The 13363-nt window shown below is 39.5% G+C and overlaps 1 protein-coding gene across 1 annotated transcript in view; it reads left to right on the top strand.

The window, feature by feature from the left end:
• Positions 1 to 13363, top strand: part of abat (4-aminobutyrate aminotransferase) — an 85116-nt gene that overhangs the window by 24455 nt on the left and 47298 nt on the right. Inside the window, exons 4-6 of the mRNA XM_076751844.1 lie at positions 9434 to 9531; positions 9630 to 9659; positions 12683 to 12800. Of these exons, the coding sequence (XP_076607959.1) occupies positions 9434 to 9531; positions 9630 to 9659; positions 12683 to 12800 (246 nt within the window). The remainder of the gene's footprint in view (positions 1 to 9433; positions 9532 to 9629; positions 9660 to 12682; positions 12801 to 13363) is intronic.

Here is a 13363-nt window from a genome sequence, read left to right as displayed (position 1 = left end):
ACTGTGTACTTTGCTTTTGGCTCCTATCAGCTGGTTAGCCAAAATTTTATACAACATATAAAATATATTCATTCCTGTAATACTATAAATTAAGTTTTGATTGAAAGCCACTTTGGCTCAGACAGTGCAGTAGTGTTTGCAGTAGTGTGGGTTTCCCATGTGATGGGACAATACTCTGTACATGCAGGGAGTTGTAATTTTGCTAATAATCCACAAGACCTGGTTCTGTTAACTTAATTTTTAGTGTCAACTGCTGCCAATAATAGTTGTGTTGTCCTGAGTCTAATTGTTTACAGTCACCATTCAAATCCAGCTTAGAACCAAGATGAACGCATCAGTTGTAAACTCTCGTGTTTTAAGAGTTGACATTTTATATCCTGTGCTGGTTTGCAAATTCCAAGCTGAAATTCCCAAATATAAAGTTAATGTATTTTATCTTTGTTATTGTTTTTCTCTGCTAGATGTGTTTGTGCAACCAAAAATTCTGAATTTCCAAGTTTCCAAGTTGCTGTATGATTGAGACCTAACTTCGTGTCAAAATGTCCATCCTGGCATTGCAGTATTATTATGTGGTGCATTGTGTTGAAACCATGTTTCTGTTATACAAAGGTGTGAGCATCCAATATTCTGAACATGTTTTAGGTCTGCTACATGTCTTTGCTGTTATGTAACACACCTTTAGAGAAAATAGACATAGACATAGACAAACTTTATTGTCGTTCAGTAAACAGCAGGTGTACACCGAACGAAATTTCTATTGCGGCAGGCTCAGCACAGGGTAGAAAATAGTTAAAAAGTATATATAGATGTACAGTATATGTATATCTATAAATAAAGAGTGTGTAGTGAAAATATGTACAATTATCTTAAAGAATGTTAGAATAAACAGCAGAATAATTATGGTATATACTAGGGATGCACATGGTTAACCGTTTAACCGTTAACCGATAACAGTAACTCTAACCGATTAATACTAACGGTCAATTTTGTTTTTAAGCTACGTAATTCAATCAACTCATGGGGGGCGTGTCGACAGTTGCAACACATGCCATCACGTGCTTTCCATCACAGCCCACTTTACAGCGAAGATGAAGAGAGCAAAAAGGAGTTCTGTGTGGGACAATTTCGACCGGAAAGGGGAGGAGGTCATTTGCAAATTATGCGGTACAGCACTGAAATGCTCCAGCAGTACGAGTACAATGCAGTACCACTTAAGAAACAAGCATCCAGCATCAGACGATGGAGGACCATCACAGCGAACTTTGCCCTCCATGATGGCCGGGAGAAAGTGTGACGCGTGACGGTCTGAGAAGATTTTTTTATCTCCAGACACGTCGCGGGTCGTCCAGGTTTACAGTAAAATTGTTCGGAATGAAGCCGCATCATCCAGATAAACATTGAGCTCCATCAGAACTGTTTAAAAATCAGATTTCAGAAGCTCAAACTTTATTTTGGAAATGAAGCAGAACACACAATTAAAGAAATCACCAGCGCGCTCGCTCTCGACATAATTTAAAAAGCAATAGCAGACGATTGAAGCCTACAGTACTGTTAATTATATCTAAAGCTTGTAGCTTTTTTTTTTTTTTTTTTACATTTTAGATGAGTAATCTAACTATTGGGCGGCACGGTGGCGCAGCAGGTAGTGCGCGTGCCTCACAGCAAGAAGGTTGCTGGTTCGAACCCGGGGTCGGGCAGGGCCTTTCTGTGTGAAGTTTGCATGTTCTTCCCGTGCTTGTGTGGGTTCTCTCCGGGCACTCCGGCTTCCTCCCACAGACCAAAAACATGCTCATTAGGTTAATTGGTTTCTAAATTGTCCGTAGGTGTGAGTGTGAGTGTGTGAGTTGTCTGTCTGTGTGTCTGTGTATGTTGCCCTGCGATCGGCTGGCGACCGGTTCAGGGTGTACCCCGCCTCTCGCCCATTGCTAGCTGGGATAGGCTCCAGCCCCCCGCAACCCCGAAATGGGATGCGCGGGTAAAGAAGATGAATGAATGAATGAATCTAACTATTTGCCGTCATTGTAAATCTGCAGTTCAGCACCGGACAGCGCCGAGTCAGTGACTCTCTGATTCCAACCTTTCCTTACATGGAAAGCCTTGTCGGAATGGTGGGACGTTTGTGTGTCGGAATAGCGGTATTTCGGGATGGTGGTATGTCCGAATGGCAGCATGTCGGAATGTCGGAATGGCAGCATGGAAGGGCATTTAAATCTTATCGGTTAACGGTTATTAATCGTTAAAGGGTGTTGGTTAACGGTCATAAAAAAAATCCAAAATGTGCATCCCTAGTATATACAGTGTATAAATAAACAGTATGTAAAATAAACAGTGTGTACAATAAACAGTAGGAATATACGTTGAGTTAAAAAATAGAAGCAGGGATATGCGTTAAGTGAAAAAACAAGTGAAAAAAACAGCAAAACACAAATATACAATTGAGATAATTTTGAAGTGCATTTGTGAAGAATGACCTGAGGTGACAACAGTGGTGCAAAAGATGCTCATTTAGAGTTCAGCAGTCTGATGGCCTGAGGGAAAAAGCTGTTGCAGAACCTGGTGGTCCTGCACTGAATGCTGCAGAACCTCTTTCCAGAGGCCAGCAGGGAGAACAGACCATGGTGGGGGTGTGAGGAGTCCCTGATAATGTTACTTGCACAGGACATGTAGCATTTAGGTGCAATGTCCTGAATGGAGGGGAGAGATGTCCCAATGATTTTCTCCGCTGTCCTCACCACTCTACTCACGTTCTTGCAGTCAGCGGCACTGCAGCCTCCACACCACACAGAAATGCAGCTGGTCAAGATGCTCTCTATGGTGCTTCTGTAGAATGTAGTGAGAATGGGTGGGGGCAGGTGGGCTCTCCTCATCCTGTGCAGCAAGTGCAGGCGTTGTGCCCTTTTCACCAGTGACGCGGTGTTCACAGACCAGGTGAGGTCGTCTGTGATGTGAACCCCCAGGTCCTTAGTGAGGCTGACCACCTCCACAGGTGTGTTGTTGAGGAGAAGTGGAGCATGACTGGGCTGGTTCTTCCTGAAGTTGACAATGATCACTTTTGTTTATGCACGTTCAGGATCAGGTTGTTGTCTGCACCAGCCCACCAGCTGCTCCACCTCCTCTCTATAGGCCAGGTCGTTGTCGTCCCTGATGAGACCCACCACTGTTGTGTCGTCTGCAAACTTCACAAAGTGGTTGGTGGCAGCCTTGGGGACGCAGTCATGTGTCATCAGGGTGAACAGCAGAGGGCTCAGGACACAGCCCTGAGGGGAGCCTGTGCTGAGGGCGATGACACGGTTCTTGTTAAGGGAACTTCTTCCTGTAGATATCTATCTTTTTTTGAATGTATTGCAGTGGCTTTAAAATCTTGAATAAAGATTTCAAGATTCTAAAGATGTCACTCGATGTAAATCTGCCTAAGTTTGGCCAGATGGAAAAAAGAAATTTAAATGACACAGTAGGCTTTGAACATAATTATTTTTGTTTGTGTGTTGTTTTTTGTCTCTTAATTGTGTTTATTGTTGATATACAGTAGTCTGCACAGGGTGTTTCATTTTGAAAACTGACCAGATCCTCTGTGTCGTTCCTGTGTCTGACCTCCTGCCTGACTTGATCTGCTCTGTACAGCTTGATACAGCGTCTGACTTGGCATGTATTCTCTGCAGAGCAGAGTGGAGAGCCTCTTCTTGGATTGTTGTTGTTGTTGTTGTTGTTGTTGTTATACATCATTATCGCCGTCATCATGAATTTATGACTATTATTATTATTATTATTATTATTATTATTATTACCACCTCCAGATCAATGCAAGCTGAAGAATACCCATGGTGGCACATAAGCCAATAAAGGTTTTCATTTATTTCACCTTAACAGGTGTTGACTTACTGCGAGACAAAGTTTCTCCCCAGCTATGCTCTGCATATGAAATTTGCCCTTCACAAGTTGCATTCCTTTTCCTCCTCAAACATGTCTCTTACCCACAGAGCCTTGGCTAGTAGTGATGGGAATTCCGGCTCTTTTTAGAGAACCGGCTCTTTCGGCTCGGCTCACTAAAAAGAGCCGGTTCTTTCGGCTCCCAAACGGCTCTTCAGATTTTTTTGTTGCTTTAATTGATATATTACCAATAATAATGTAACATTATGCACAAAATGAATGAATAATGTAAAAAAAATGTATTATACTACTATATTATAAATATGCCTTTATTTTTTTACTCTACAGTGAACTTTTAACTAATTTAAACTTTTAACTTTTTTATACTAAGCAACACAGAATCCCTGAAAAACACACAACACAACAAAATGTAAATTAAAAATATTTACTTTTCAGTGCAACAATAAATAAACTATGAAATGAAAACCCAAGAACAAACTTTTAGCTTTTTTATACTTAACAAATTAAAAGTGAAACACAGGATCCCTGAAAAACACACAACAAAATATAAATTAAAATATTTACTCTACAGATCTACAAAAAATAAATTATAAAATACAAAACAAATTTAGCTTTTTATATACTCAACAAATTTAAAGTCAAACAACACAGAATCCCTGAAAAAAACGCAACACAACAAAATATAAATTAAAAATATTAACTCTTCAGTGCTACAATAAATAAACTATAAAATACAAGAACTTCTAACTATTTACAATTCAACTTTTAACAAATTTAAATTGAAACAACACAGAACCCCTGAAAAACACACAAAAAATATAAAGTAAAATATTTACTCTACAAATCTACAAAAAATAAATTATAAAATACAAAACAAATTTAGCTTTTTATATACTCAACAAATTTAAAGTCAAACAACAACACAGAACCCCTGAAAAACACACAAAAAATATAAATTAAAATATGTAAAACAAAAAGAAAAAGATCAGCATGCAAATAACTTCTCTCTAGTGAAGATTGGCATTGAGAAACACCAAGTGCCTCAGCTTTGAGGGACTGATTCGGCTTCTTCTGTCAGTAATTATCTGCCCTGTTTTGGAGAAGATTGTCTCAGAGGGGACTGACGTTGCAACAATGCACAGTCTCTGTGTCATCACATGTGTGAGGCGTGGGTAAACTGAAGCCTTGTTTTCCCACCAGCTTAGTGGATCAGCACTTCTCTGGAAAAGGGGCTCCTCAAGGTAGGATCTCACTTCCATCATTGCATCTGCTGAAGGATTCCTTCGTGTAGTGTCTCCAGTTACTCTTGCTTCAAAGAACCTCCAAACAGCAGATTCTTGTGGCCCCTCTTGCTCATCCTCTGCTCCCTCTTGGCCCCCTGGCAGTGGAGTTGGCTGGCTGAACCTTGCTGCTGCAGCAGTTATTCTCTGAATAGCTTCATCAACTGCTTTAGTGTCATTGAAGGCCAGCTTCTTGAATCTTGGATCAAGAATGGTGGTTTCTGACAGAACAGTGTTATATTCCATTCGATGGAACTTTCTGTCCATGGTTGCACAGAGAGCATCTACTAGCTCTTTCACATTTCCTGTGGTTACGCTGGTCTGGTTCTCAGCTGTCACTCCCTGCAGACCCCTGCACAGGATTAACATTTTGGAGGCTGTAACATAGCTGAAAAAGAGTAAATAGGTGTTAATATTATGCTTTGTTTTATTTGGAGGTGTATATCATTATCTCTGGTGATGTCTAATCCACTTTTTATTCCAGTAATTCAACAACAACAACAACAACAACAACAACAACAACAACAACAACAACAACAAATAATAATAATAATAATAATAATAATAATAATAATAATAATGTGATAACATTTGTATACTGCACCTGTCTGCACTGATCTCCACTGTGACCTGCTCAAATGGCTCCAGAACAGTGCATGCCTCCTGCAGTACCTCCCATTCCTCTTGGCTCAGAAGATCGACCGGTGCATTGATAACAGCCAGGGTAGAAATGACTGCATCCTTGGACTCCAGAATCCGTTTTAGCATGTGAAAGGTGGAATTCCACCTTGTCACACAATCAGGCATGTCCATCTGTTGTTGTGTTGATTTGAGCCTGTGTGTGGCTGTTGTGCTCCTGTGGAAAAATTCCACTATTGCCTTGACTTTGTCCACAGCAGGCCTCATCACCTTCAGAGCATCTCTTACAATCAGGTTAATTGTGTGTGCAAGACATGGGTGGTGGGTCCATTTCAGAGTTTTAACTGCTTTGGTTATGTTCGCTGCATTGTCAGTAACACAACCAACCACTTTCTTTTCCACATTCCACTCTTTTGCTACTCTGAGCAGCTCCTCTGCTAAGTTCTCAGATGTGTGTCTGTCACTGAACTCAAAACAATCCAGAAGACAGGACACCATTTTGTAGTCTTCAATAAAGTGACATGTAACTGACAAGAAGGATGCGGTGGTTCGGGATGTCCAGGTGTCAGTTGTTAGACAAACTGCTGTGGCTTTATTAACCCTCTCTTGCAGTGAAGCACGTTCTCTGTGATACAGGTCTGGGATCATTTTCTGAGAGAGGGTTTTCCTGCTTGGAATAGCATACACTGGATTGAGTGCATGCGTAAACTTTCTGAAACCCTTGTCATCCACAACTGAAAATGGTTGAAAATCAAGTGCAATCATTTTAGCCAGCTCTTCATCAATTTTTTTCTGTCTTGCAGGGGTCAAAGACTTCTCCAAAAACTGTTTCATTGAGCTCTGGGTTGATGTTTTGCGTGGCTGTGGTGGTGTGCTGAATGATGCTGTTGACACTGCAGCAGCAGCAGCAGCAGCAGCAGCAGCAGCAGCAGCAGCAGGAGCAGCAGCAACAGTTGCAGATGACACACTGGCACCTTCATTAATACCAGGTTCAACTGGTTGCTTCTCCAGTGGAACTGTTGGATGGACAGTTCTTAGGTGCCTGTGGAGGTTGTTGGTTGAGCCGGCTCGATATGAGATTTTTGTCTTGCAGACAATGCACTCTGCTTTGGAGCCATCAATATAATTAAAGTGAGTCCAGATTAGGCTCCTTTTCCTACTTTCACTCATTTCTGGACTTACTTTTTGTTGGCAAATGTCCTCCGTTTTGCACTCTCTCTCCTCTCTTGACCCGTTCGTGTGCTGCTGCTGCTGTGTGTGTGTGTGTTTGTGTAACTGCCGCCCCTCCCCCCTCTGCTCAGCGCAAAAAGCGGCGCAGACACAGAGACAACACCACGCATATTGACCAATCACATGCGGCTTCAAGAGGAAAAAAAAGCGAGAAAAAAAAAATCGTCTCGGAGCCGGCTCCCCACCAATCAGGAGCCGGCTCCCGTCGTTCACTTCAAAGAGCCGGCTCTAAGAGCCGTTACGTTCGCGAACGACACATCACTATTGGCTAGTGGATCAAAAGTCATATCATAATCTGGGTCTGAATCTTCTAATGAATTGGTTTTTGTCCTCAAACTACTGCATTCCGCATCATTGTCCTCCCCTCGCTCAGGTTGTCAGCCATTGTCACTCCAACCCCATACTGCATTTCACCTTTCCCACACGTATTTCAGTGAGTAACAATGCATTTCATCAATCAAGTGTCTTGAAAACAATGACATCATCTAAAGTGCGCCCACATCGCATCCAGTTCGAAAGGCAGAAGCATGCAAATGTTGTAGCCAGTCTTCAAGGAGTACACTTCCCTTGTATATACTAGTATACTCAAAGGGATATTTGTTACTTGATGTTTAATGTTGCACAACAGATATGTTTCTATATAGAAAGTTCCTATTTATTCTAGCGTAATACACACAGCTTACATATTTACTTTTACAAATTCTACATTGTTTATTATTACTCTATTATTGTTACTTACTTATGAAGTATTATTTATTTATTGGTTACTTATTTTTTTGTTCCTGAATGCAAACGTTAGATTCAGTGTTATCACTGAGTCTTCTAATTTCACTCACCATTTAACTAACAGGCCCTACACACATCAGAGGAAATTCTCAGGACCTTGTTTTTATTCCTGGTATAATGTTAATGTTGGTTTTTCTACTTTTGATCATAGTTGTTTTGTAATTTTCTTATAACTTGTGTGTTTTACCTTGCCATTATGAAATTAACTCTTGCATCCTAAACTCTCTCTCTGCAGCTGGGTTTTCAGTTGCCTTTTTATTTTAATAGGGAATAGAAAACTGTTACTGTGTCTAATAGTGATATGGATTCTCCAGTACAAGCTTTTAATGAGCACTGCCTTTCGTTCCTGTTCCATTTCGTACATACTCATACTCATCTACAAAAGCTCACTAATCTATCTAGTAAAATCAAAACTCCCTTTAGTCCCCTTGACATTGTACTCAATTCTTTGCTTAAAAAAATGGGCTTGGTTCCATTCATCAGAATGCCTTTATTAGTCTCCCGAAGGAGAAATTCCAGATCCTTGTGTGTTCTCTATCATATCAATAATTCATTGACATCTTGCTATGTCCCATCTTATTTTAGAGAAGGTGCTGTTCAACCACAAAAATTAAAAATGAGTGCAGAGTTTCAGTCTGGTGTCTGTCAGTTGGATTCAACAGAAACAGATCTTCTTCTTCTAAGCGTTTTAAGTGACCTGTTAATGCACAGTGATGCTGGATAATGTTCTGTATTAGTAGGTAGGTAATAGTAGGTCTCAGTGATGCTTTTGATACTGTGGACCACCTTATATTGGTTGAGGATACAGTATTTGCTCTTCCAAATGAACCTGTTGTAGAACTGAACAAGGACATCCTTTCTTCCTTTGGCAATCAAATTTTACAACTCATCCACATCATACTGAGAGATGGACATCAGAGGAATGGGGTGCTGTGGTGGCTCTAGCCTCCATTTCAGCTCTGTTCTGCTCTCATTGTTTAGTTTCTCTTTCTCTCTGGATTGTCTATCTGATTACAATTTCAATTATACTATACTTAAGGTTTGATATTGTACATAACTTTGCCACTTCTCATATCTATCTATGTATCCGTCTATCCATCTATCTGTCTAGCTAGACAGCTACCTGTGTGTGTGTGTGTGTGTGTGTGTGTGTGTGTGTGTGTGTGCGCGCGCGCGCATGTGCGTGTGTGTGTGTGTGTGTCCGTGTGTAATCACGCATGTATGTGTGTATGTGTATTTGGGAATCTGTTTATTGATATTTTATGCTGGATGACAGCTGTGGTTGGAGCTGTGATCACATCCATCCCTTCGTTCAATTAGGGAGAGCGTGATATCTCAGGAATGTCTTGAGAGAATTTCCTCAAATTTGGAACAAACGTTCGTTTGGAATCAAGAATGACCAGGTTAAATTTTGATGGGCTAAGATCAAGGCTCAAAGTCACTATGAGCTCAACTGTTGACTCATTGGCTGAGGGATACTACTCCGTGGTTGTAATTTTTCTTTATACTTGCTCCTACTTTGTTCTACAACTGCTACTTAACAGTTTCCCTCAGGGTAAATAAAGTTCTATCTTATTGTATATGATTTTTTTCTATGTTTTGCCCACCAGCATGCAGATATGTCAGTAAGGCAGCGCCGAAGACCCAGGTGGAGTTTGACTATGATGGTCCCTCCATGAAAACTTCAGTTCCTGGCCCAAGATCACAAGTAACACACAGACGCACACACACACACACAAATCAGTATACTCTATCCTGTCCTTAGGTATTACTAACTATAGCTAAGTTTTTTTTCTCAATCTGTAGGCGCTGACAAAACAGCTGGGAGACATTCAGGTGAGCAGTAATTGTGCGTATTTGTGTGTGTGCATGTGCTTGGTGTAGATGATGATGTGTATAGTTATACACCAAGAGTATGAAAATGCTGCTCCAGTAGATTTTAAACTATTTTGTGACGTAAATCAAATCAGAATCAATTTGCTCTCTAGAATCCCTCTTATGTGGCCAGATGGGAACTCCAAATATATTAAGTCAATGAAACCTTTGAGAGTTAACGATGGTATTCCACATACAGCAGCACTATACACTCTTGAGTATGCAGCTCTTAGGTAGAAATCTGCAGCCTCCCAGGAGCTTCTTTTTACACAAGTGATATGTGTGTAAATATTTGCAGAATCATCTTTCACCAATGTTTTTACACATGTAAAAACTAAATTTAAATTGTCATTGTGAGTGTTGCTGTGCCATATTTGAAGGACTGAAGGAAAGCACCGGGTCCACAAGTAACAATGGGTAGTTTTTTGTTTTTTTTTTTTAACATAATAAACAACTTACTAAATGGAGTCCATTTCCATCCACTGACTACCTGCTTCACCTGAGCACTAAAAAACTTGAAATCCATACAGTAATAAAAACAAAAGAATTCCATGTTTATGACACCTGTACTACCCTATTCAGTTGTTTACATCCTTAGAAATACCAGCGCGTGTCTGCTTAACTGAAACACACAATCTCTTTCTCATATACACATCGAGATATTATTAATGAAAAGAAGAAATAATAACTAAATCAAGCTGACTTTTTGGCTGACACCACATCTTGCATGCTGCAGGCTATATTTCACCTGGCACAAGTAAACCATACTGTTCAGTATAATCACACTTGAAATGGCAATCAGTGATGATACATACCATCTTGTGAAATAAAGCTTAACTGATTCTAATGGATGGATAGATGATACCTTTTAGTTCAGTTAGTCATTTCAACATTAGTTTATATTTCACCCTATATTTGAACTTTCCTGCCACCAATTGTTGAGTGGCATGAAAACAGTAGCATGATGTGAATTGTGAATATCGATCGCATGCCTGCATTTTGGTGTAAGGACTGTCAGCTGGATGTATAAACTCAGTGCAAAGTTCCAAGAGCTGTGCAAATGTATATCAGTGGTTTTGAAACCGGGGGGGGATATGACGGGGGGGACGTGGCGAGGCTAAATATAAAGATATAAAGGATGCACCCCTCTTCTGTCCTGCTAGCAAATCATGGACAATTTTGTGAAAGGACTGCCAGGTAAACGTAAAGCAGAAGATGAACCTACAGCAAATGTCACAACTACCAAAACAATGACAAGAAAATATGACGAGGCATATCTCACCCTCGGCTTCACCAGTACAACCGTGGGTAATTAGGAGAGACGAGCATCTGTGCCTTCAAATGCTCAACTCACTTTGACAAATTAAATCTACAAAAGGAGGGCCCTGCAGAAAAAGTTTGGGAACCACTGCTGTGTATATAGTATATATAAGTTTTAAAGCAGAATCTGAATTTGATGGTGGGATCAGACCAAATGATATCAGATTGATAATGGCCTGACTCAACAGACACGGGGTGTTGGGGATGAAAATGTGTGGGAAACAACTGGTGTTATGACACCAGGTGTGTCATAGTGGGGGACAACTTTTGCAATCTCAGGGATACATCATGATATGTCAACTAGAAGACTTGTGTGTCAGAATGTTTTTCAACTATGGAAAGAGGTTTAGGTGTTCAAGCCAGAATTCTACAGGGGGTACAATTACAGTGGGTGGCAAAAAAAAGAAAGTTATTACGCAGTTTTCTGCAATTTGACATGTATATTCAAAGACTTTCGAGGGAGGATTTAAAATCTTCGTTTTAATTAGTATTTGTAGATCAGTAAACAAATACTGTATATTTCAATTAGAGACTTTCATGTCAATGATTTGTGCCGTTGTGGTTATTGAGAATTCGCTTCTACACTAGCTTCATTCAATGAAGTTTAAATGAGATAAAACAATAGGTATTTTGCCTTTGTAATGTTTTCAATTGAATACGTGTCAAAAAGGATTAGCATATGATTACATTCTGTTTTATTTATGTTTTACACAGTATCACAACCTTTAGGGGATCAGACTTGTATTGGCAAGACCTCTCAGTGCACTTTTTAGTTTTAACACTGTAAGTCACTGCCATTTTAAACAAATACTTAACTACAATCATTATCGGTTGATGAAAACATTTACCTGATGAAGTTGAACATGGCGGAACTGAAACTGAAACTGAACTGAAAATTAAGATAGCCAGTGAGTCTCAAAAATGAGTACTTTTTCCACAGAAGTCAAGGGGGAGTGTTTGCAAGGAATCCATTGCGGTGATGAAAGAGCATGTTGGATTTAACATGACATCATAATATTTTTATTGGGGAGTTGCACTGACTATGCAATGTTTAAAAGTATTAAACTAATTTAAATGAAATTTAAGAACATCAGATTCAGAAATACTTTTTTGTCCTTGTTGATCTGTAAGCCCTTTTTTCCTATGCAAGTACACTGAGTGCGATTTTTGAATGTGCACTCATACTAAAGCACATAAAGGATATTCTGATTCTGATTCTTAAATATATGAGCACACCAATACACTACTGTCATGTCAAACATTTAACTATTTAGTAGTGTTGTGTAGTTATTTTCATAGAAGGTTTCTATGGCACGTGAAGTTTTCTGGTTTAGAAACTCAGATTTGATCAGAGTTGAAAACTACAGATTTACAATTTTAGTCTGTTACTCCTTCTATTATTACTCTTTATATGACTCTCAATAATAAAAAAACATTTGTCCAATCCTGAACTAGCAGTGTCCATGTTTTTCTATTCTTTGAGCAAAGCTCAGCAAGTAATGATGAATTGAGCTTCATTCTGTCTCTGGGTAACATTCAATTGCTTTTCATACTCACAGCATGATTATCTGTATGAGTCACATGGCAGGTGCATTTGGTAGTCGTGTGTCTGCTGCCAAGTCTACAGGATGTTATGCTTAATACAGAACACTCTCTCTTCCCAGAATGTTGGTGCGGTCAACTTCTTCTGTAACTATGAGGAGAGCAGGGGGAACTACTTGGTGGATGTGGACAGCAACCGCATGCTAGATATCTACACTCAGATCTCCTCCATCCCAATTGGTTAGTACCGAAACATCCAAAGACACCTCGTTGGAGTGGTCAGTATGGATAAAATCCTCCATCACTATATGTGTAATTTTATAATGAATTTTGATACATATTGTGATACATAACGGTAATCAATAATTCTGGAAAATTAATTCAGAAACTGTTCGTAGATAAACCAGGAATATCTGTTTTTGGCTAATGCAATTAAACGCCTGACAAATTATGGAATTTTCTCATTAGATGCAAAAATCATCAAAATTTCAAACTGCCATAAATTACTCCTGTTGTAGTCCTGATATATTACATATTACTAGTTGCTGTCATTTGAAAGTAATGTTGCTTTGCAGTATTACTGTCTGTGTTGGAGTAATGCATTACACTAAGCTTGCTAACTTTCTTCAGAATAACTGTAGACATACGAATAGTGTCATATCTTATAGTCATGGAATGGTTTTGTATAATTGCACTATGTGCTATAGCCTCAGCATAACTAGGCCTATATGGCAACATAAGCTTACCTTATGACTGCTTTTGACTTTTGCTCAAAAATTTTATTAGACTTGTTTTTCCTACCT

Source organism: Chaetodon auriga, chromosome 16 (genome assembly GCF_051107435.1).
Source record: "Chaetodon auriga isolate fChaAug3 chromosome 16, fChaAug3.hap1, whole genome shotgun sequence".
Classification (NCBI taxonomy): domain Eukaryota; kingdom Metazoa; phylum Chordata; class Actinopteri; order Chaetodontiformes; family Chaetodontidae; genus Chaetodon; species Chaetodon auriga.
The sequence above is the reverse complement of the archived record's forward strand: the minus strand, read 5'-3'. Positions and strand labels throughout refer to the sequence as shown.